The sequence below is a fragment of the Aethalodelphis obliquidens genome, unplaced genomic scaffold, assembly GCF_003676395.1.
Source record: "Aethalodelphis obliquidens isolate GAN/ISIS:26980383/991018 unplaced genomic scaffold, ASM367639v1 scaffold124, whole genome shotgun sequence".
NCBI classification, from domain to species: domain Eukaryota; kingdom Metazoa; phylum Chordata; class Mammalia; order Artiodactyla; family Delphinidae; genus Aethalodelphis; species Aethalodelphis obliquidens.
The window spans coordinates 992,558-1,017,497 of record NW_020838068.1 but is presented as its reverse complement, the minus strand read 5'-3'; the positions used below and the strand labels follow the sequence as shown (position 1 = coordinate 1,017,497).

The following is a 24,940-nucleotide window of genomic DNA, read 5'->3' as shown; positions in this document are numbered from 1 at the left end:
AGACCCCTGGTTCATCAGAAAATCCGGGCAGTAAGATGAATTGAAGATGGGAGATAGAACTCAGTTAGGAAACATCTTCTATATTTTATTTCTTTTTCTGCCAAGGAAGGGTGTAATGTTAATGTTCCCTCATGCCCTAAAATACTGCAGTCATCTTTACTTTCTGGAGAGTATATTAGGCCCCAAAATACTTGACAGGAAAGTCACAGGGTTTTCTCTTTCTTCAAATAGAACAAAACCCCTATTCACACGTTATAACCCAGTCACCACCCTCTCTGAAAGCCAGGCATGACCTAGGTGACCCCCGTGCAACCTCTGCCCTCGCTGTGTTTTGCCTCCATGACCTGGAGTAATTGCCTTGGCCTCTTCATCCCTAGGATACGCTCAACATCTCCCTAGAGTAGCTTATGACAAAAACTTGAAGGCTAATCAGCTCTGAAGAAGAAAAGCCCTCACTTAGGAGAAGAGAGTGGCAAGGGAAACGTTCTGGAAGCCAGGCTCTCCGGTGCCGGCCAAGCCACTGACTAGCTTCTTAAATTCATTTTGCCTCTCTTGCTTTAGACTATCTGTGTGTGAAAATGACTTTGGGAAATATTCTGTGTGTGTTTTTTAAATTTATATAGAGGAAATGTTTAAGAAAATGATAGACATAAATTATAGACGGTTAAAAATTGAAAAGAAGACTTTAAGACTTAAAAGACTTATGGTCTCTACACTTCACTTGAACTGGTGAAATCCCAACACCAGTTGCCTCTTATAAGTTATGTATGTAAAATGCAATACCTCAAGCAACTAAAATCTATACAAAGAATTTATACCAAAAAAACCCAAAATACTATAGACAAATCAAAGTAGAATTTTAACAAATCTTTCAGTAATGCAAAGGTAGGCAGGAAAAAGAGACAGAAATGAACAACAGAGGAAAAAACAGGAAATGAGAAATGAAATGGCAGACTTATGTCCTAACATAATTACATTAAATGTGGATTGTCTTCTTTACTTGTAATAGCCCCAAACTAGAAACAAGCAAACTTCCCTCAAGAGGCTAGTGGTTAAACCAATTCTGATATATCCATATCATGGAATACTATTCAGCAATAAAAAGGAGCATATGATACACACAACAGCTTGGATGGATCTCAAGGGCATTATTCTGAGTAAAAAAAGGCCTATCTCCAAAGGTCACAGACTCTACGATTCCATTTATAGAAAATTCTCTACATGATGAAATGGTAGAGATGAAAAACAGATCAGTGGTTGCCATGGGTTAAGGATGATGAGCTGTGTTAGAGGGTGGGCATAACCAGGAAATGGTAGCATAAGAGATATCTTTGTTGTGATAAAAGTAATTGCGTATGTTGATAGTGGTGGTGGTTTCAAGAATCTACACATATGATAAAAAGGACAAAGAACTATGCGTATATATCATACCAATGTCAATTTCCTGGTTTTGAAACTGTACTATAGTTACATAAGATGTAACCATTGGTGGAATTTAAGTGAAGGCTGCATGGGGCCTCTCTGTATTATTTTTGCAATTTCCTGTGCATCTATAGTTATTTTAAAATTAAAAAAAAAATCTTACAGACTATATGCAGTAATAAACAGATCTTTCTGTATCTGCCAAGTGCTAATTTATGAGTAACTATGGCAAGCTTAAAGTTCCTCAATCATTCTGAAGAGTTAAGGCATTTCAGGAGAAAGAGCACCTTAACTTCAGATCACTGGCCTAACTTAAAATTATCCATGTTGGGCTTCCCTGGTGGCGCAGTGGTTGAGAGTCCGCCTGCCGATGCAGGGGACACGGGTTCGTGCCCCGGTCCGGGAAGATCCCACATGCCACGGAGCAGCTGGGCCCGTGAGCCATGGCCGCTGAGCCTGTGCGTCCGGAGCCTGTGCTCCGCAATGGGAGAGGCCACAACAGTGAGAGGCCCACGTACCGCAAAATAAATAAATAAATAAAAAGTAAAAATAAATAAATAAAAAGTTTAAAAAAAAAATTATCCATGTTGATCTTACCCTTGAAGATTCCTGAGAAAGATGTTAAAATAATAAAAAGACAATGCATGGCTTCTCAACCCATGTCCCAGGTTTTCTGGTGGTGGCTGGGTACAAGTAGAAAGTGGGGTGGGGGGACCGTGAGCCAGCAAGTTGCTCCTTTCACAGTTCTGGACTTTAACGCACCTGCCCACTGCCCTATGGAAGCACCTTGAATGGGTGGACAAAGGGGCCAGGCTTGGTGCAGAGATCAGGGCTTAAGTTAGGCTTCTGCCTAGAAACAGGTCTGAGGTCACGGCTAAGGATAGAGCTAAGAGGAGACATGAACAAGTAAGACAAGGAACAACACGAATGGGGGCCAAAACAAGATCTGAGCAGGACCCAGGCAGAGCTCACCACAGGTCACTGGGCTCCACTACCCATTGCCTGTTGAGCCAACCATGTGAGAAGCTCCACAATGCCAGGGCATTGGTTATCCCACCAGGGTGTTTAGTTCACCTCTGGTTCCAGTGATTCTGCTCTAACCCGAGGGTCTGAGCTGTATAGCCCCTACAATTGCCCTCCCAAGGTGTGCTTTACCAAGAAGCCCAAGGAGCATGTTTCCCCATTCAGTGATGGACCTGAACGTTCTCTTTATCAAAGTAACCATGCACATTACAGATTCTCAGCCTCCCAACTGGTCATCAGTGATGATCTCTGGAAGAGTAGGGACTGAAAAGGCAGAAGTGGGGAGGCAGAGTCCTTGAAATTTAGCCTCCAGGCTGCTAGCAGTGGTGCCCTGATTATCGTGGAAGAATCATCTTCTTATGGGAATTTACAGCTTCTTATGGTTGTTTTTCTAAGTTCTTTGTTTTTCATTATTTTTCAAAGATACTCTGTAAAGGAAACTCATTCTTTAAAGGAAAGCTATAAAGGACAGTACATACTCAACTGCAGAACTTCGTGCCAAAAAATGAATTTCATCCTAACCATTACATTTAAGTTAGCTACACAACTGAGAGAACATTTCAGAAATTACAGACGTGCAGATACAGTAAGGCCCCAAGTATAAGCACTGCCTCACAACCAACAGCTTCTTCCAGCCCAGGGACACTTGTCTTGACGGCACAGCAAGTGAGTATTTCAGAACTTGTCAGGGACCATGGCTGTGGAAGGATGCCTTTAGCCCATTCAAAGGTGTGTACGGTGTGCAACAGAGATTTGAGAGAGGAAAGGCCAGACAGGCAACCAGGCCTTGTATTTCCCTGAGTTTTCTAAACTCTGGGCTCAAGAGGAACTGAGATCACTGGGAAGCAATGGAACTGAGCCAGATCATGCTAGCGCCCCAAAGAAATGTCTGTACAGAAATAAGCCCAAATATTAGGGCTCTATTTTTTCAGAGAATCAATATAGAAAATTATATTCTATAGTGCTCTTTTTCTTTTTTTATAGAAAGGGAATTACCTTCTTTGTTACCCACTATCCTATTTACTCAGTGCCAAGAGAAAGTATGTTCCAGAACAAAAAAGTCCCCCAAACTGTCTGTTTCTTGTGATCTGTCACTGGAAAATGATGTAACCTAGCACAGTTGTGTGGTTTTTCTTAGTTTCAGGACAATTACAGTGACTAGATCATTCCAGGTACCTGATATCACATCTATGTTTTTGTCCTTTAAAGGAGTTTGGGAGGAATTTTTAAAGGATCCTTATACCCTGTATTTAGTTTTGAAACTGTTTCCAGCCCTTTGTGGAAGGGTACAGATAACTTTAAGTATAAAGATGTGTGTTTCTTCACATATTCATTTTCAACTAGCTTCCCTTTCCCTGTAACTTCAGCTATTCTCACGTCTCTGCAGAGCCTACCTATGTCTAACGTCGTGGAGTTTTCTGGCCATCAGACACGTATCCAGGGGCATCTAGCTGCCTTTACATTAGAAGCCCCTATATGCTTGCAGAGCCTTGCACCTCACAGATGTCCGATTATGCCACCATGCTGGCTTCAGAATGGTCTAGTCTTGTACCATGGGGAGACAGAGGAGGATTATGGATCCCAGGCTGACCTCAGCTTTGCAAGTATTTTCTACTTGGGATTCAGGCCCATAGAACATCCTTGGAATTCAGTTATGGAGGCAGCCATTGTCACCGAAATTCTAGGCAAAACTCTGGTATCCAAAAGCTCTGGTTTCCTGTACATGGGAGATGGCCTCTAGAGGGGCCAGATCAGTCGTGAAGAGCTGGGGGTTGAAGATATGAAAACCTGTAGCACAGGCCAAGCATCTTGGGCCAGGTGAAAACCTGCAGGATGGATCACGCACTCCTTCAGAGAAGAGCAGCTCATGTTTGCTAGAGTGTGCAAAGTGCAGGCAGGCATTTTGAAAGACTCGGTGTATGAATTGGGCTTTGTCCTTGGTAATCCAAACAAAAAATGGCCAAGTTCATTCCAGGCATGGGGCAATGGCCAGCCAAGCCTTTCTTAGACTGGGAGCCACTACTGCCTTCCCCTCTGAAACTCACGTAGGCACACTGTGGCTGGTAGGAGAAGCGCTGGGAGAAACTCAAAGAGCTGAGAACACAAACGCCTGTATTTAATCAACTGCTCCATAAACATGCCCAAAATACACAGCAGTTGATTCTAAAACTAAGCAAAGGAATTACATTTATTGAGCACCTACTATGAGCCCAAATCAGGTTGATCCCGAAGTCCATGGCTGACCGCAGCAGCACAGCCTCACCACACGCCCTGGCTGCTTGGGTGGTCTCAGAGCCTAGAACCAGCTCTTCAGCTTCCTCATTTTGTCAAAGCTCTTCTCCCATGAGCTTACATATGTATTTCTCTGGAGCACCTCTCCCTTGACTTTCGAAACATATATCCAATGACCTACATGACATCTCCACCTGGATATCTGAGAGGCATCTCAAAATTAACACGTCCAAAATCGAGCCCCTGATATCCACTGCACCACCAAAGTAGTTCCTCACGTGGTCTTCCCCATTTCATCTTCCAGTTGCTCAAGCCCAAATGCTTGGTCTTATCCTTAAGTCCTTTCTCTCACACACACATTCCCCACCCACACCTGATTTGTCAACAAATCCCACTAGATGTACCTTCAATCATGTACAAATATGTCCACAATCTGAGCACTTCACACCATCTTTACTGCCACCACCACCCCCAATCCAAGCCAGCATCATCTCTCACCTGCATTACTGCAAAAACCTCCTAACCAGTATCCTAGCTTCTGCCTTTGACCTACTATGTTCTATTCTCAACACAGAAGCCAGAGTAAGTCTTTTAAAATATAAGTTAGGTCACAAGATCCCTCCAATGTTTCCCATTTATTCAGAGTAAAAGGCGACCCCATTAGCATGAGCCCCCAAGGCTTACATGAACCCTGCTCCCTCTCTGCTCCCACTCTCTGCTCCCACTGACTCACTGCACCCAACCACTATGGCCCCAGCCAAGCCCACCACACTTCCCCTCGGGGCCCTTGCTCTCCTCTTTCCTTGGCCTGAAATGTTCTTTCTTCAGTTATCTGAATAACTTGTTTCCCCACTTTGTTCAAGTCTTAATTCAAATATTAACTTTCTGGGTGAGGTCTTCCCCTACCAACCTAAGATTTCAAACCCTACCTCGATCGACTTTGGTTGTTATCATTATCTAATATGCTTTATATTTCATTCATTTTGCTTTCTTTCTCACAAGAATGTAAACTCAATAAATGGGGAGATTTTCAGTATTTTGCTTGTTTCTGTGAAGCAGCGAACACTACACATAACAAGCTATGGGTAAATCCTTTTAAATAAACTGATGACACCCATTCCATAGTCATTATAAATATTTTGAACATATCTCCTCCCTGCCCTAGCCCCACATACTCCTGGAGAAAAATAGCAATCACTGTCCTCTTCCTATTCCCCTTCCTAACTGAAATAAAAGCACCTACCAATCCGGAACTGGCCTTCCAGAGAACTGGGTACTTGTAAGGCAGGGGCGGGGGGGCACTTACGAAGGGGTCGTAAGCACCTTGTTTCCTGGGAAAGAGGCTCCATATCGCAGACTCATAAATTAGCATATGCTTTGCACATCACTGTACATTTATTTATTTAGCTTCTGAGTTTTCAGAGCCTCGAATAGCAAGGACAGACCTGGGACTGCGTACACCTCAACCTGAGGGCCTGACACCAAGGCTGGGCCTGGGCTGCCCCCTCTACGGGCAACCTGCCCCCCACCCACCACAGGCAGAGGTGGTTTCCTGCCATTTTGGTCTGAACAAGCCTCAGAGCACTTGGGACTTCAAGGCTGTTGTAGAGGTTTAATTGGCAGAAGGAACTAGGGGAGTAGGATGAGGGTTGTACGAGGATGGGAGAGAGAAAAATTAAGCAGAAGGCAGACTGACACGCTCTTTGCATGCCTTCTTAGTAGCAGGGTCAGGCCAATGAAGAAAGTCAAAGCAAGGCCAACACCTTGCCCAGAGAGCATGGCTGGCCTCCTCCCTGCACGTTACCTTAGGTTGAGCGGGTCCTCCGTGAAGCCTTTTCCTTTCAAGCCAGGTTGGAAAGAGCAGAAGCTAGACGAAGAGGGAAAGGATTATTCTATCAGCAGAGTCAAGACTCTTCCACCACCATGGGAACATTTTCAGAGGCAGGCTAGAGGTTGGGTTTATTCTTGCCCTTCCAGTGGGCCCCATTTGCCCCTAGATCAGGGTGTACCTCTGAGGCATCCCATCAGCACCCTCTGCCATTATATGCTCTAGCCTTAATAATAGCAATGATGGCAATAAAACAATAGTTACAATAAAAATTACATGTTTTAGAGACCTCCTCTGGGCCAGCACTGGCATTTCCATTGCTGATTTTAGCAGCCACTGTAGTACTCTAGGGACAAGTCCCATCTTACTTTCATGCTCTTTGAACAAGGGTGGGGTGTGGTTGGCACTATTCATTGTCTGAGTTATGGATGTATAAGACTTCTAGCTCGACTGTGAAAAAAACGTCGTTTAATGCACAGAAATCACAAGGGAACATGAACCTGAGGTTCAGCATTGCATGTCTACTTCTTCGGTTTGGTCTAAAACGGAACTTGAAGGCATTTTAGGAGGCGATATAACAGCAGTCCTTCGCAGAACCTCAAACGGAGAATCACAGTCAATGGAGACGCACCCAGAGCTGGCTCAGACAGCCTCTCTGCGAGAGTTGTTTTTCTCCACTCTGGCCCTGCCCTTGGGACCCAGCAGCTGGTCCTGGTGCCAGTGACTGGCCAGGGCCGACAGGAAGGTAAGGCTAGAACCTCTGAGCACAAAATGGCCTGGGACATGCAGGCCAGGGATGTCAAATCTCACCTCAGAACTTTCAACCCTAAGTGGAGCTAAATGTGACCACTTCTCTATTAATCCAGCTTCTGTGTGGTCTGTTTATGGCTAGGAGCCTGCCTTTCCTTTGGCCTCTTCTAGATTCTCTGCAAATCTACATATCTCTAACTTTGATAATATAAATTTAAAATTTAAACTCTAGCTTAAACTCCTTAGATTGATTAATCTCTTTGGATAAAGAGAAGTTAAACTAAAACAGCATGCTTCTCTCTTTAAGAAAAAAGATGTTCCCTGCAGAAGTGGGAAATCAGTTGGTAGGAATACTTTCCAATAAAATATGAAGTCAGAACGAATAAAACTGGCAACTGGGATCTAAAAGGAAGATTAAGCCAAAATAATTACTTGGAAAATTTTAAAATAAAGCCGGAAAATTCTGGAAGGCCCATTAAATACGTTGTGTCTGCAGATTTTTTTCTCCCTTCAGTTATTATTGTCTCAAACTACTTCAGTTCATGAAACAGAGCCAGTTTCCCAGGATTTAGGGAAGGAGCTTTTATAGTTTTCTCTATACTTTTTTCCATCACTCAGCAGTTCTGTGGGTAAGTTCTTTCTCGCGTCTAACCTAAATCCTGCCCACTGTGGGTTGGGAACAATTCTCCTGAGAACAGAGCTGTTCCTCTCCTATTGGGTCATGATTAGTCTCCTTAGCGGAGGATTTTCAAACCCTTACCTTTTGAAGACCTTACTCCGATCACTGTTGTGGAAGACAAGAAACTTGGAATATCCGTTTCGGAAAAAGATCTCCAGGGCAATGTCCTGTAAAGAGAACCCCTTTTACTGCTCTGCAGTTTCCTGGAGTGGAGAACCACCCCCCCACCCCCTCACCAGGGCAACAGAGCCATGGCTGTGGGTCATGTGGGACTCTGTGTCAGGTGTGAAAGGATTTCAATCTAAAATGGAACCAAAAGATATGAAAGGGCGAACCTCAGGCATGCGCCCTCAGATAAACGAAACTTAAGAACTGAGAGACTGATTTCCCACAAATGCCTGATTTACAGAAGATCGAGACTTACCTCGTGAGCAATGAACATCCACCAAGAACCCCTCCCATCCTCAAGCCATTGAACTTACAGCTTGGACTCTGGCTGGACGCCCCCACTTGTGCTCCTTGCCCATAGATACAGCTGACGCTCAACGGATTCGCCTGTAGCTCCAGACAGCCTGCGTTTCATGAATGGCTATTCCTCTGCTATTCCTGAATTAACTCAATTTCTGCTAATTCAAGCTTGCCTCAGTTTACCTCTTTATCTAGGTTGACACAGGCCTTGCAACCTCCTGCAGGGGATATGAAGACCTTGGTGACAGTGACAAATGGGGTCTCCACAGAATGAGTAGGAGGGCAGGAGAACTAAGGGCTCCTTTGGCTGAAGCAGGAAACAAGAGCCCCACTCCCAGGGCAAGCGAGGAGGGGACAAAGAGAGGAAAGTGCCCAGTAACACCTCTAGACACTTTTACTTCCCGGTCAAGGGTTTCATTTCCTGAACCAAAGGGTCATCTTACCAGAAACACTAGGGGAGTGGGTGCCAGTCCCAATCTGGGCAGCATCTTACGCCAACCCACAGACTTGAAGGCACGGGGTGCTTTGCCAAACCACTTTGCTGAGCCATTTTGACGTGGCCACACTGACATAACAATGTTGTTTCAAGGGTATTTTGTTAATGCCTAAATGAACTCTACCTGCTTTCCTTTCTTTTTCCTTTCCTCCTCCCTCCCCTTCCTATCTATAAATAACAGACTTGGAATAGTGATAGAGTGAGTCCACATATAGGATCAGATGGGGTCAGCCAAAGAATACCCAGCATTTGAGGGAGGGCCTGGGAGAGGTGAGGCCTGGGCATGGAAGGAGAGACGGGGAGGGAGAGGGTCAGACTCAAAGATGGGGTCCTGCATCCAACAGCAGTCAGGTCCTGCTCCTGCCTGGCTGCAAGTGAGTTCTCAAAGTCCAGTTCATTAGATTCCTGAGCAGAGGGGAAGTGTCTGTAATGATAATGAAACACCCCTCTCCTCTGTGGGCATACATAAGAGCCACAGATTTGTCTTCTACAAGCAGAAATATAAACACTGTGCAAAGAGATGATGAAAGCAGAATTTATGAAGGCTACAGCCTGTCCCAGCAACCTTAAGTGCCCAGGCTCTGACTTTCCTCTGGGAGAATCTAGGGCTGGACAAATGGTGGCCTTGCTCATGAAGCTCTCCCAGCCCCACCTGGCCATCACACATGCTCTCCCACTTCTGGTTTCCACCACGGTCAGGCTAACCAACCATCTGGAAACAATCCCCTTTTACTGGGGAGAAAGACACTCACTTACTGATATCTATTTGCTTCTATATATAACCTGTAAGTACACATACAATTATTTTTTTAAAAAGTGGTTTTTTGAGTACTTGCTATGTGCCTAAAATGTGCTAAGTGCTGCTATATATGTAATGGTGGAAAAGACAAGACATGGTCACCTGTTCACTGGAGGGAAATGGAAGCCCAGAGAGGTGCCCGACTGTGCCAAAGCTGCAGGGCTGTGCTCAGGACTGGGCCCATGCTGGCTGTGGTCAGAATCATCAGGGCAGGGCCTCCTCCACCCGCCCCTTTCTAGTTCATTCTCCTTTCAGAGAAGGGCACTAAGGGCAGGCAAAATGAGAACCAGATCTTTGTGGGCAAAAGCAGCGGAGAGGGAGGGAGAGGGAGAGAGCTGGGTCAGATGTCAGCAGCTTGCTGGACCCTTGTCTGCAGGGCAGCTGATCCTCCCTAGAATGAGTCGTGTTCCCCCCCCCCCCCCCCCCCCAGCAAAGGCTCCCTGGAGCTTTAGTTTCAGAGAATAATAATGAGGCCTCCAGCAGGAGGATCAAGGGACAAAGAAATTTACAAATGAAAGGCACACTTATTCTGTTCCGGAGGGCCTAGCACTGTCCCTGTTGGCCTTTGCAGGACAGAGACCCTGCAGCAAGGGTGAGCCAGGAGGGATCTGGGCTCCCCCAAGGGTGGTCCCTCATCTCTTCCTCCGCCAGCTGCCTGGGAGGCCCCTGGGCATGGATGCAGCTTTGCTATTGCTGAGGTTGGGCTGGTGAAGGCAAGATGTGTTTGAGGCCAGTGGGAGCCCCAGAGTTCTTCCTCCTTTTGCCACTGAGGTGGTGCTCCTAAACCACGTGATGTTTCTCCAAGGTGGGGTATGAGAAGCATGTGGTTGTGCCTAGCTGACAGCAGAGCTCTGCCTCTGGAAGGAATCAGCTCTGTTTAGTAGCTGGATGAGCCCCTGAATGCACTGGACAAGGCTCTGGGATCCTGGCTGGAGGGGACAGTCAGGAGATCTCTAAAACACCTGGCCCAGGAAATGACCAGGAGCTTGAAGGTAGGTGAAGCTGTGAGGAGGGCAGAGGGTAGGGGCTGTGGCCTGAGGAGGTGACCACGTGCTCAGAACAGAGGGCAGACTGGCACTCCACTCTCAGTCACTGGCTCTGCCACGAGGCAATGGAGCTGCCCTGTCCTGTATTCCCGAATCTCCAAGGCAGCTCTGGGGCATGTCAAGGGGAAAATAAAGCAAAGAGGCTGGATCCTAAATGACACGGTAAGAGAGAGAAGGACCCAGTGGCCAAATGGCAGGGACTGTGGAGAGAGTGAAACAGAAGGCAGAACTCCATCCCAGCCAGGGGACCAGCCCAACATAGGCCACAGGGATTCACAGGTGTCTCAAAGGGCCCTGGGCTGTGCACAGGTGAAGGGGGTCAGGGAGGTGTGTCCCTCACATTCAGATGGGGCCTCAGTGGCACCTGGACCACCTGTGCCCGGAAGAGATGGTCCTCTCTCTGGCCCCCTCCCGGGACACACCTGCAGGAGGAAGCGTGCCTGCCGGAGCTCCCTGAGGTCACCGTAGCTGTGGCGCTGGCATGAGTAATGGTCGGAGGACCTGTCTTTGCTGCACATGTTGAAGATGAATGGATCGCTAATGCTGAAAAGGAAGCAAGACACGCAGTGAGAGGGTGTCTGGTAGGCTTGTTCCCCTGCAGGCACCGTGCGTGGCCCACCTGAGTTTCTGGGACACACTGGAGGATGTGTCAGCCCCCACTGACCTGATAAACCCTGTCTGAGCGCCTGTCTGTGTTAGCCGTGCCCTGAGGAGGAAGGCGGATCACTGCCCTCACCAGGGGAGGGACAGCAAGACAAAGGGCCCACCTCCAGGACGGATAATGACACAGGGTGTAAGTGTGAGAAGACTCTCTGAGTACAGGGGTCAGAAATGGGCTGGGGGTTTATGGGGGAAGAATGAAAGAGTTGTGTAGTTAGGTCTGGAGAAATTTCAAGCTCCTGGAACATGAGGCAGAAAGACAAGCCCTGTCCAGCATGGTGTCAGGCAACGCGGAGCCCTGGGAGGAACAGCCGTGTCAGCCGGGCTAGCACCTAGTGTAAAATGGGACAAAGGGGCAGAAAACTCTGAGTCTTCAAAGAGGCAGGTGGCAGGGCTGACAGCACTGATGGGCTGGAAGACGATGACCCCAGCGTTAGCAGTGGACCCCACAGCACCATGCCTGGACCAGGGACTAGCGCCATTGTAGAGAGCAGAGGATGGGCCGGCCAGGCCGGATGCTGGATGCCCGCTCCCGGAGGTCAGAATGACTCCCCTTGGGAAGAAAGGGAGAAGGGGGGAAGGAGGAGTCCTGAATTTGACTAAGTATTTATCCCAGAAAGAACAATTTTTTCACTGGAAGTAACTGAAATACCTTCAGATAACCAACCAGATGAAGCTTTCCACCACCAATACAAATGGGGACTTGAGAGAGAAATCTGATTTCAGTAGGGACGGCTCCATTTCTGCTCATTTGAGCTACACAGCAATTCTGCATTGCGCACATTACCACAAAGTGCTGATAAAACACCCTTTTAGCACTGGAGAAAGGAAGGGCCTTCCAAGCACCTCGGCCCTCCGTGAGACTGCGTGCCACCGCATGGCCGAGGAGCCCCGCACCAGCACTAGGTGGCAGGAATGTTTTACCTCCTCCCACCCCAGCTCCAGGGGCGGCCCTCACCGCCCAGCCTCCAGGGCAGGCCACGCTTCCAGGGGAAATGGAGAGAGATCAGGCCATCACACAGGCCCGCAGGACTTCTCTGGGCTGCGGTCAGAGCTGGTCCAGCATCTGCAGTGCTAAGAGCTCAGACTTGCACACTCTGCAGAATGGTTACTGCCAGGTAGAGGGGAAGGCTACCTGCGTGGGACACAGCCTGAGCCGGCTTTTCAGCACCCACATGGCCAGACCGCACCCTCGCGGACTCCTGCCCCTGCTCAGAACCACGCTCTCAGGGGCCCTGTTCTGGCCACACTGCTGTAGGACTGTTGAAACACAAATGTGGCTGGATGGTTCTGGATGCTTCTGCTTGGATGTTTTCATTCAAATCTACTGCTGGCTGAGGCCCTCTGTCCATTATTAATGCTTCCCTCTGGGGCTAAGCTGAGCTTCCCCTAAACTCCCCTGACTCCCAGAGAGGTCGTGGAGGTGATTCTGGTTCCTACCCTTGACTTAGGCCAAACAGCATGCCAGGTAAAGGCACTTGTGACAGTGACAATGATGTGATCTGTGGCCTGTGGTCCTGTGGCCCCGTTCTTGTGGGAGCACAGCAAACATTCTCTGTACCTTAGCTGCACCTTTGGTTGGTTTCTCTCCGCAGCTGACTATGAGTGAGTTCGTGGGGGCACAGACCTGTGCCCATGGTTCTCATCCTCCACATCTTTCCTGGAGCTCTGGGCATGTGTGCTGAGTGGACTGACCACCGTCATGCTCTACAGCCTGCTCAATACTTCCCTGTCCTTGATTAATTTGATCCACGTGCTGAAGTCTTACTGAGCATGTGTTGTTAGGATTCCCATATCAGAAACGAGGAAACTACATTCCAAAGAGAAGAGGTGACTTTTCCAAGGTCACAAGGAACTGGATTCAGACCAGGTCCTCTGAATCTAAAACCCAAGCTCACGCAGCCGCACCTTTTCTCCCCTGAGGCAGACAGGCTGGCTGGCAATTACAGAGCTTCCCCCACCAGCTCCCTCCTTCCAGTTTACTCTGTGCAGACTGATTCTCAACCTAGGACTCTGAAACACTGGTGACATGAGGAAGAATGCTCTGGAGAATGCTCTTAGGAAGGAGCTGTTAGGAGGAAAGATGGTCATTCTTCTCCTGCTTGTGGGGACTGAATAATCCATAACGCAGGAGTGCTTAGACAGACTCAGTTTCTCAGGAAGACTAAATTGTGAATGACATTATTGAGTTCATTGATGCAGGGTCCAGACTGGAGTTCCATCGTGCAAAGCATTAGTCACACAGCTAGGACTGCGTCTCTTTGCCAACACTATATTCTACATGTGCATTAAATCAGGGTTCAGGGCCCCAAGGTCAATGAGTAGAAAGGAGTCGCTGGTCCATGTTCTTCTTTAGATGGAGCTGTGGCCACAGTTCAAAGGATGCTGTTCACAGCTCTTGCATGACACCTATAATGATATATGCAAATTGCCCAGGGTGGTCATAGTAAAACTTCTAATATTCTTAACTAGGGAAATCACAGTCAACTAAATGATAATCAAGATATTGATTGACTGGGTCTTTGGTAATAGAAGGGGATTTCAAACTAAAACATACTTTGATTTGCCCCACATTTGTATGTATCCAATTGTTGTCAGGAATTTATACCTGGAATTTATACCCAAATAACTTGCTAGATCCCAAACGCTTTACCAGACTCAGCCCACATCTGACTGATCTATGTATCTGTGGAGTCTACCACCGTGCTGGTACAAGACAGACTTTCAGTAAGTATTTGTTGAATTAAACAGAGAGATGATGCCTTAAAACTGCTGACTGATGTGAAGGAGATATCTGACTAAAAGCACCCCGTCACAAGGAGCCAACTGGCTGGTCTGGATTCCCACCAAATGAATCAAACGCTACGCACTGTGAGCTCGGCTGCTACTGTTATGGGTTGAATCGTGTTCCCTAAAAGATATATGTTGAAGTTCCTAATCCCCAGTACCTCAGAATTTAACTTTATTTAGAAATAGGTAAATAACAGAGGTAATAAAGGGAGGTCATTGAGATAGGCCCTAATCCAGTATGACTAGTCTCCTCATATAAAGGGGAAACTTGGGACACAGAGACAGACACACACGGGGAGAAGATGGCCATGTGACCGAGTGATGTATATACAAGCTATGGACCACCAAGGATTGCCAGGAAACACTAGCAGCTAGAAGAGGCGAGGAAGGATCCTCCCCTAAAGCTGTAGAGGGAGCATGACCCTGCCGACACTTTGATTTCAGACTTTTAGCCTCCAGGACTGTGAGACAATAAATTATTATTTTTTAAAGCCACCCAGTTTTTGATACTTTGTTACGGGAGCCCTAGACAGCTATTGGGTTGGCCAAAAAGTTCGTTCGGGCTTTCCATAGGATGTTATGGAAAAACTCTAACGAACTTTTTGGCCAACCCAGTTAGTACAGTCACCCTATTCTGCCAAGAAGAGATCCCACTGAAAGCAAAATATAACCTTCTAGAAAGGGTCTTACTTTCTAAGGAAAGTTCCAAAGTACACAAGCCAGTCCCTGCTGGAGGACTGGCAGTGCCCTTGAGTTTTGTTTGGGATATTTTCATGGCACGCTGGGGAGTCTCCTTCAAGGTCTAACGCTCAACTGTACTCAAATTGATGGCAGTCTTCTAGAGAAACGTTTCGGAGGTGACTTAGCTTTATGTTTAACTGGCTTATTCACGTATCTTCCTTAGTCTCCATGGTCAAAATAAGACTTAATCCCCATTGATCTGACATGATCTAATGGCCCATCTCTGAGAACCACAACTCCACGAGTGCCAGCATTTTCTTAGGGCAGTAGACAGGGGATCAGAGAGAAAGCACTGTCTGGTTAACAAACACTTCTCTGAGGTACGGTGACTAAAATTACCTATGGCAATTCCCAAACGATATTCCAAGGTGGTAATTTATTCTCACTACTCTCCTATTTGCATTCTAGAAAAGTACATTTCCAGACTTGAGTACGTCCAACCTGACAACTGGGCTTCTGTTGAAAGTGCAGATATAGTCAATTTGATCATGATTACATACACCTCATAAACACAATTTACCTAATCAATAAGGTCTTATCTAACACCAACTCAATTTAAACCAGAGGTGGAGAGTGAAGCAATGGTTTATGCAAGTCATTTCATGGGCACGCCATGCATATACGTAGAGGACAAAGCTTTCATCAGCTCTCAGAAAGGCGAGTCAGCAGACCCATTGTCCATATTGATCAGTATCAATAAAACATGAGCAATAAGATGGGATGAGTGTGCCAAGTATTAATTATGCTCCTGCCTTGGAAAAAGAACAGAAGACTCACTGCAATTGGTGAACGTTTGGTATGAATAAAAGATGGAAATTAGCAGAGAGAAAAAGGCCAAGCATTTTAAAACAAACCTAAATCAAAGGAGGGTGGGCTGACATCTATCCTTCTGTGCTCCTTAAACTCTTGCTTCCTGACATAGGCTGGAAATGATATGACACCTGGGAGTTAAAATTCTTAGTTATTGGCAGGTAAGGCTCTGGTTCCTCTGTCAATAGTCTTAAAGAGTGGTTCTCAAAGTGTAGTCCCAGACCAGTAGCATCAACATTAGCTGAGAACTTGTTAAAAATCTTCAGCCCTAACTCAGACCTACCACATTAGAAACTGGGCTGATAAGGGGTCCCAGAAGTCTGTTTTAGCAAGCCTTCCAGGTGATTCGATGTAGTTTAGTTTGAGAGCCACTGGGCTAAGAGGTCATTTTGTCATTACTTGAGCCTTAGCTAACCAGAAAAGAAATCTACACCTAAATTTCTCCAAAAGTGATGAAAACATACAACTTGAGAACTGAACCTTTAGCAAAAGTGCAAACACAATCAATTTGGTTTTGAATGGCAGTACTTTATAAACACTAGAGAATTAATCAATAAGAACCGAATGAACCCAAGTAGACCAACTGCATTGGATCCTAAAGAAGAACCTCGGAATTTCCTGCCAAAGACCTCTGGTATTAGTTGGTGTAAAAATGACTCTTCAGATTTCTACCCAAGTCTCACCCATCCTTCAAGACCCAGATCTTAGCCTACTTCCTCAAGTACCTGTCCCTCACCACACAAGCCCCATGCCATCTCTCCAAGCATGAACCCCGAAGAGTCCTCAAATAACATGTATTTTGTCCCTTGATGACAGTGTGTTCCAAACTCTTTCCAAAAGAACCTGTTTATGCTGCTGATTGCGCTCATGTGCCTTGCGGGCATGAAGGGACAGGGCCTGATGTCTTGCATAAGGATGAACAATCAAAGAAGTTGTTGAATGACTAAGCTGATGGGACTGGATTCTATTACCCAAACAACCGAAGGACCTATGCCCTTTGTCCTGTGGTGCATTCCACAGCAGGAAAGCCCCAGGAGCTGCTGCATTGTTAACCGCTCCAGATTTTAGCTTTGGGGAACCACAATCATGATGCCTATGCCTTAAGGTTCCTCTGTTTTATCTCGTGGCTCAGTTTCAGGCCCAAACCTGAGCCCATAGAAAGAACAAGGTGGGAGATATAGGCATGGGGGTGGCTGAGAAGGCAGCTTGGGGCTCAGGGCAGAATCTGCTGGGAGGGGAGGGACACTCACTTGGATAAGCAGTGGCGGGTGCAGTAGACATCACCCACGGGAGAGAGTGTGAAGTTCTCGCAGATGTAGAAGTGCTGCTGGCCAAAGAGCAGGAGCCCTTCGCAGACCAGGTGACCCTGCACGATGACCAGGGAGTACTTCTGTGTCACCTGCAGGGAGAGAGTGCCAGTCAGGCCACGTGCAAAGGAAGCATGCCCATCTCCTTTTGGAGGGCAGGAGGGCAGTGGCCGGTCGCCCACCAGGCCCTTGGAGGTGAGAGTAGCACCCTGTAAATGACAGAGCCGCTGCCCCAGAGCTGCACTGCTCTTCACAGTCTAAGTTTCATTTCTACACCCAACACCCTGTTTCATTATTTCATCTACCCAAGGCCACCCCACCCCCACCGAGGCATGTGGATGAGTGTTTATTGCTGTGTTGAGCACGTTGGCCTTTTTTTTCCTCTCACTTTAAGCTCCTCTACAACTGTGCAAAACATTCCTCCGTAAACAAAGAGGAAAGTTTTCAAGGTCCAAGGCATCCCTCAGTTACAAAGGCGAAGGAGCTTGTCCAGAGGCCAGCTGGAAACTGGCTGAGCCAGGACTGGAACCGGGTCTGCCTAGAACCACAAGGCAAGACTGGTACTGCTGTCTACAAGGCCAAGGCTGGTCCAAGGTGTGCGCAGAGGTGGCACGAGCTCCGCCCAGGTCTCGTCTTTCAGGCTCAAGCACGTTCTCTCAGCAGCTGAAGATGTTGGCAGCTTTCCAGAATCCCTCAGCTAAAGAGAGTACCTGGCCAAAGGTCATGTCCTCATCCCAGTGGCCGTCCGTACCCACCAACTGGTCAGAGAAGGAAGGGCCAGACCTTTTGCCTCCACTCAGGTCAACTCTGAGCTCCCGTGGGATCAGCCGAGGCCTTGCTGAGTCTGCCCTTCTCGCTGGGCCCAGTCCAATGACCCGCGCTCCCAATGGACTTGCTGCACGCACATCTCTGGCTCAACGCTGGCTTTCTGGCGAGCCTGACCTGAGAGGGTGTCTTATGACCCAGAGTCCCGCATGAAGTAAGGACTAGGTGGGTCCTTACAGGGAAAAAATCTCCAAAGGAACGAGTGAGAGAATACATGAATTTTTAGATGTCGGGAGCCCAAATGGACCAGAGTAAGACCAAGACCAACATTTTCTCAGGGTAATTCTGTGCTAATTCCAGTTATCCAAAAGAGGACCTGATTTTTTTTTTTTACTACCTACTTTTTTTTTTTATAACCATTGTAAACATTTTACACATATTAACCAGTATAATCCTTACAGTTGGGCAAGGGTAGTTTTACTACTCTAATTTAGAGATGGAAAAAAAAGGGGTCCCAGAGATAAGAATCTCATCAAAGATGGGTAAGTGGCAGAGCCTGGGACTGAAGTTAAGCTCTGTGCTCACCTTTGGGAGCAATGATAGGACTGCAGTGGTGAAGTCTGGAAAGCAGCCCTGGATACCAGTTCTCACACCGCTGCATCAAACAGGATTAGTCAAAGTCAGGAACAAACAAGAACCCAACAACCGTGGGACTTAAAATCCAGTGGGGGAAGACACATCAACTAATAAACTATCACAGACTGTGATATGTGTTGAGAGAAAAAAAAAAAACAGGTTGATGACAATAAGGCAGAGAGAAACTTGGAGGGGACACTATTTTAGACAGACCCTGAGACTTGAAGGATGGAAATGGGTAGTCATGCAGAAGCTGGGAGAAGAAACTTCAGGGAACGGGAACATCCAGCTCAGAGCCTAGAGGCAGGAAGGGCAGGTTTGGGGAGCAGAAGAGAGGTCAGTGTGGCTGGTGAAGCTGCAAAGTAGGTGTGCTCAGATCCTGGGGGCCTTAGATGTCTTCATTTTCCTGTGAAGCCTCCCGTGTACATGTAAAAATAAAACCTGTACACATTTCTCCTGTCAGTCTGTCTTCTGTCCACTGAATTCTCAGGCCTAGCTGGAGACTCTAAGAGGGTAGAGGGAAAGTTTTGCTTCTCCTGCGGTATGTTATACTGAAGAGATTCGGTGAATACACAGCATGTTTTGTACATATTCTTTTTTTACACAAACCGCATATTCGTATAGTTACTGGTCTGTATCTAGTTTTCTCCCTGAATAGGCCATCTAGCAGATCCTTCCAAATCACTTCTTATAGAGTTGTCTCACTTTTATTAAACGGTGCAGACCATTCCCTTGCATGGATGTACCACAACTTATTAGACCGACCCCCTATTGACTCAGGTTGTTTTCAAATGTTTTGACATCACAAGTGATGCTACAGTGACCAGCCTTATACACATGTCACTTGGGACACATGAGTAAATCTTTAGGTTGAATTCCTAGAAGCAGAACTGCAGGTCAAGGATGTGGACATTTTAAATTGTGATCTAGTGCCAGCCTGCCCTCCTGCAAGGTGACACTAACTTACACTCCCAGCAGCACTGCTGCAGGGTGTTTATGTCCCCTATGCCGAGCCATTGCAACGTTTTTCTTATGCCTTTGTACGGAGGATGCTTCATCCTCACATTCACATGCTCACACGCGGGGCCCAAGCGCAGTCCAGGCCTATGTACCTCCCAAACCTCTCCCCTCCCCACGATGCCGCCCCCTCACCCAAACTCTGTGCCAAGAGCAGGGGCTGCAGCATGTTTCCATGATCTCCTGATGTTTTCCCTTGGGGAGAAATAAATAACAACCAGAATAAACGAAACCACAAGAAAAACGTCTGGTGAGAGCTGGGTTTATAGCTTAAAAATGGACTCTGCTAGGAAAGAGTGGCATTCTAAAAACTGGAAAATGAATCCAAGTGAACTCTTCCCTGCTCTTCCATTTAAATTAGTCCTGAGAGGGCTCCACCCCCAAGTTTAATCATGATTAGGAATTCCCTCCTGCCATGATTCTATCACTTTAAAAAGACTGGAACTTCAGCTTGATAAGTAGAATGTTTTAGGATCAGCTAGATGATATATTTCATTCCTGATGGGTGAATAACCAAGTACATGGCCACACCTGGTTCTGCGTATGATAAGGAACAGGTTGTCTGGAAATCCAAAACTGCCAGAGCTCAAGTTAGAGGGACAACAGTTGGCTGGGACATTCTACGGAAGCCCACGCCAGCACATTCTCCTAGAGGCAGCCCTCAGTGTGCAAAAGGGGAGGCCAACTGGAGGCTCCCTGAAGATTTTTTCCAGCATTACTAGTCTGCAGTTGAGTACAATGCTCTAATTTTACAGGTAGAAGAAGTGAGATTCAGAGCTCATATGAAGTACCCAGTAAGAGAGCTAACGTGTACATTCTCTTATACTTGTGCGAAAAATCTACTGCAAAGAAAGCTTCAACCGTGCTCACATGTGTCACGCTTCCCTTTCCACACGTCTGCTCGCCTAGACCTTGTTATCAATACATTCTGTTACAGTGTGTATGGAATAAGTATTCTCTTATCTCAAAAAACAGTACAGATTGCTGAGAAAAAGTTAAGTATCAAAAAGGAGAGAGACTATTTCAATTCCATTTGTGCTGGCTACCTATGAATTCGGGCATCTACTTTTTCTCTATTGATCACTTCTAGATGGAGCATTCAGTCACGCTAGTAAGCAAAGAAATGTATATTAAAACAATACGGAGGTATTATTTTTATATGTCAGTTTGGCAGATCTGAGAAGAAATATAACACTTGGATCTCCTGACGGCAGCTCGTATTTTCAGGTGGAGACAAGGAGCAGGGATGCCCCCTGCCTGCCTGCACGTGCCACTTGCACAGCAAGCCTGCCAACAGCCAACCCTTTCTCTGCTGGCTCAGGGGAGACCAAACGGAAAAGAATTGAAACTGCACCAGTATAATGAGAAAAGGATTACAAGTCCTGAACTGTTCAAAGCGCGGTGTGTAGCATTAGCTGCATTTAGAATCTGCACTCAGTGACTGAAGTTGAAGCATGTTTCTAGCCAGGGCAGCTCTGTATATCGTGAAACCCAGACTTGTGGATCTCAGCATTTATTCGAAAAGTTAGTATGTATGAGAATCACCCAGGCAGCTTGTTAAAGTTCATCTTCCCAGGTTACATTCCCAGTTGTTCTGATTCAGCAAGTACAGAATGGGCCCTGGAATTTGCATTTTAATAGGCAGCCCAGATGATTCTGATGCAGACAATCTGAAAACCATACTTAGAAACTGATCCGTGGACACCAGCGAGGCTCTGAAAGTAGAGGTCCCATCACATGCAGGCACATTGCTACAACTCATCCATTTTCTCATGCTTTCATTTAATAGATACATATTGAATGTTTGGCCTGTGCCTCCACACAAACATAAAGGGAGGGAAAACACATCTTGTGGTGCGCATGGTCTAACAGGAAAGAGAGAAGAATACCAACTGTCCTGGTACAGCATGGGGCTGGGGGAAAATACAAGCATTCTCAGGGCACTGAGGAGAGTGCCTGGCCCAGAAAGCATCCAGGGAGTGGGGGGGCAGGTGACATCAGAGAAGTGGGTCCCAAGGACGTGACCCCAAGGCTGAGGTTGGGTGTTGAGATGATGAAAACAGAGGAGAAACTTGGCAAGGTACAAAGTCTTGAGCCAGTTGGACATGTTTAGAGATTATAAGTCGTTCTGTATAATTAGAGTAAAAAGGCAGGTGTGTGTGTGTGCACACACTCGTCCACTCATGTAAGGGTAAGGGAAGCAAGTCCAGGGAAGCACAGGGCCAGCTCAGTGGCCCTGTGCACAAAGTATGCCAAAGAGAGTCTCAGAAGGTGTTCAGTAGGGATGACATGTGCAGCTCTGCATTCTAGTTACTCGTGGCGACTCACCCAGGGGGGTAGTTACTACGTGCAGAGGTTAACACAGTTCTTTGCCTTCTACAAATGACGTCAGCTAAAAATACCTAGGAAGGGCCTGATGCCGCTCCCTGCTGTTCAGAGCAAAATGATCTCCCTGTGAGCTGGTTTCATTTCTAACAAGGTCAAACTAATATTTTACATTGAGTTTGTATGAAAAAAAAAAAGTTTAGTTTTTCATGTAATTAAAAAGAACAGCAAGAGTAAAAACAACTCCCATGTGAGTTCTAACTCTGGACTGGGTCTGGAAGCACATTTTTTTAAGTGGAGACTCACTTCACTTCTGTGAGCAGCTCTGTGGAGGGGGAACAAGGGACCGTCCCCAACCATGCGGTGGCTGACACAAGCCCACAGTTAACATACATTAAATAAACCACTCCTCATGTCAAATGGAGCTGTTTGCAGAGAAATGTGTTCATGGTTCTGGGAATCATTAATCAATGACGCAAAAGTGGCACAGAATAATTACCATCCCAGGTATCGCTAGAGGCGATCAGAGCTCCAATGTTCTCGCAAAGAAATGAGTTAAGCTGCTGCCATTCCGAGCTCCAGGTCTGCCTGCTTCCCCCAGAGGCCTCTGTGGGGACAAGCCATCCAGAAGTCTGGAAGGAGATGTGCCCCGGAGTCTCCTGGGCTGCATCGGCAAAGACCATGAAAGCAAGCGCTTCTGAGACGGCAGGGGAGGAGGAGCCAGGGCTCGCCACGGGCTGCCTGCCCACTTTACGTGATGGCCACTTGAAGGCAGGTGCTCCGGGCTTTCTGAGCCTGGGTGCACACCCACCACGTACACCCTGCTGTGGGTGTGCTTTCACTTAGAAAAAGCACAAGACCCAAAAGGTCTTATGGAGACTTCTTAATTAGGGGAACTCTCAGCTTACAACAATACTTGCCTCAAAATGTTTCAACACAAGCAGAAAATATTAGTCTGGGGAAATGCAGAAAATAACCACCTACGCGCACACACACACGCACACACACACCCCTGCCGCGGTCAAACCCTCTATATGTTTGCTTAAACACGTTCATGGTTCTAGGGTCAGTGCAACAATCCTCCCTTCCTCGACTTCCAGTTCCTGTCCTTGACAGTAAGTAGAATGACCAAGGATTAAGGAGCTGGGGCTAAGTCACATGCAGGCAGGCAGGCTGGCACGTGCGTGTCACGCTACGTCCTGGCAGAGACGCCGTGCGTGGTGAAGAACCTGGAGGCCTGCCTGCCTGAGGTGGCATTAACCGGAACATTCGCAGAGGAAGCAGAGGGGTCCTGGAGCCAACATGTCCAAGGCCAATACAGGAAGGTTGCTGAAGAATAGGGTGGTGGAGTGTTTATGTAACTTGCCCAACATAGTAGGCTAGGAGCTAGGAGAAAGAAGGAAAAACACACGAACTTGGAGTAAGACAGAGCTGAGATGAAATACGAGCAATTCCAGTTAGCAGCCTTTCTAGGCTCTGGTTTTGCCATCTTTAAGGTGAAGATGATAAAGCCTCCTTCACAGGCCCATGGTGAGACTCGAGATGTATGAAAAGCACCCAAAGCAAGTGCTCCAGACGTCCAGCTATTGACACTTCTGCCAATAATAGTGATAAACAAAGAGCAGAATGAGGCTCTCCATCCAGGCTGAGCACTTGCCCTGTGCCAAGCGGCCCTCCTGGGCATGAACTGTTGGCATCTTCTTCCTTGGTGGTGGTGGATTTGCAAGGCAGCCAGGCCTGCTCCGCCACGCCTTACCTGCTCCCAGAGGGGCTCCCCCAATGAACGAGGTATGCCCAGGGCATGCCACACCTCAGGCCAGTTCCCGAGGTTCTCGAGAGCAGACCCATGTCACTGTGGTGGGCAGGCTGCCCACGCCTGGAGCCCCTACACTGCCACAAGGCACACCAGAGTGGGGGGCTCCCCATGGACGGTCCGTTGATACAGCTCAGCAGGTCTTTCCAGAGCACAAATACTACAAGTCAGGGAAGGGAGAGACAAGAATAAATTCCAGCCTGTCCCTGCCTTTAAAGGCATCACAGGAGGACTCAAGAATAATTACAGAGCCGTGTGACAAGGAAGATGCTGGCAGCAGAGTGAGCAGAGTGCTGTGGGCGGCCCGTTGCTATGAGTGCTCTGGGGACGGACACATCAGCACAGGCTCACCCAGGAGGGGGCCTCTGGTTGCAGGGGAGTGGTGAGTGGGTGGGCATGAGGCTGCAATGATCTGGCTAGTAGAGGTGTGGGCAGTGGAGGGGGCCAGGTCACAGGGCCCGCTCCACAATGAGCTCTGCAGCCCAGACCCGACTCAGCCCACTCTTCCAGCCCGTGGATGTCCCTGAGTTCCCAGGCCTGCTTCCCTATGCTCCTCTCTGCCTCAGGCTTTAAATTCAGGGGACTCACCACACATCAATCAAGGCCCCAAACCCAGCAACTTCCCTCTTTCCCACAAAATGCTGTATTTTGTAGTGGACCTAGAACCCTAGATGAGCCCCATCCCAGCTGGTCAGTTTTCTCGTGGGCTCTACTCTGACCCTCTGTCACATCCTCCACCATCTCAGCAGGAAACAGACCCACTCAGACCTGGATTCTCCCATTTTGTCCAAGCTCAACACTTGCCCAACCTCCACAGTTCCTGGCTTCACAGGCTCCCAGGTGCATCCTGGAAGCCCTGGAAGCCGGCTGGAGCTGGGTTTAAACAGGAGTGTTTCCTCATTTTCACTGACAGGCCCTTTCCCACTTCCTCAGGGCCATGGCTTAGGTACCAGGGTTCATACCCCACTCCTCCCTCCTTCTTGGAAAGAACAAATGCTAAGGTACCATTAAAAGAGCCACAATCACAGTGATAATAGCAGATACAAGCCACCGAGAGCTCCCCAACAAGACCCCGGAGTGAAGTGTTGCTGGGTGGGACAGTTAGCAAAAATAAGACTCTCAGAGACCAGGACAAGTACCAAAGGCAAGAACCTGCTGCACAGGCCATGCTGGGACTAGCTCTGGCTGTGACTGTAAACTCCAGACCTCGCCCTCAGCCCAGCCCAGGGAGGACTGGAGCCACCTGGCTGGTCTTGGCAAAAGCACATGGGAGTCAGGCCATCTGCAGAAGCCCTTCTTGGAAGGCGGGACATGGATTAGGTGACATGTGGAC

General features: G+C 47.5%; 1 protein-coding gene across 6 annotated transcripts in view; it reads right to left on the bottom strand.

Annotated features, from left to right (window-relative positions):
- WDFY4 (WDFY family member 4) overlaps window positions 1-24,940 on the bottom strand; it is a 280,103-nt gene that overhangs the window by 65,966 nt on the left and 189,197 nt on the right. For all 6 annotated transcript variants that reach the window (XM_027098510.1, XM_027098511.1, XM_027098514.1 and 3 more), the window contains 4 exons: window positions 16,995-17,143; window positions 11,166-11,286; window positions 8,016-8,101; window positions 6,482-6,544 (listed from right to left, as the gene is read on the bottom strand). In XM_027098510.1, the coding sequence (XP_026954311.1) occupies window positions 6,482-6,544; window positions 8,016-8,101; window positions 11,166-11,286; window positions 16,995-17,143 (419 nt within the window). The remainder of the gene's footprint in view (window positions 1-6,481; window positions 6,545-8,015; window positions 8,102-11,165; window positions 11,287-16,994; window positions 17,144-24,940) is intronic.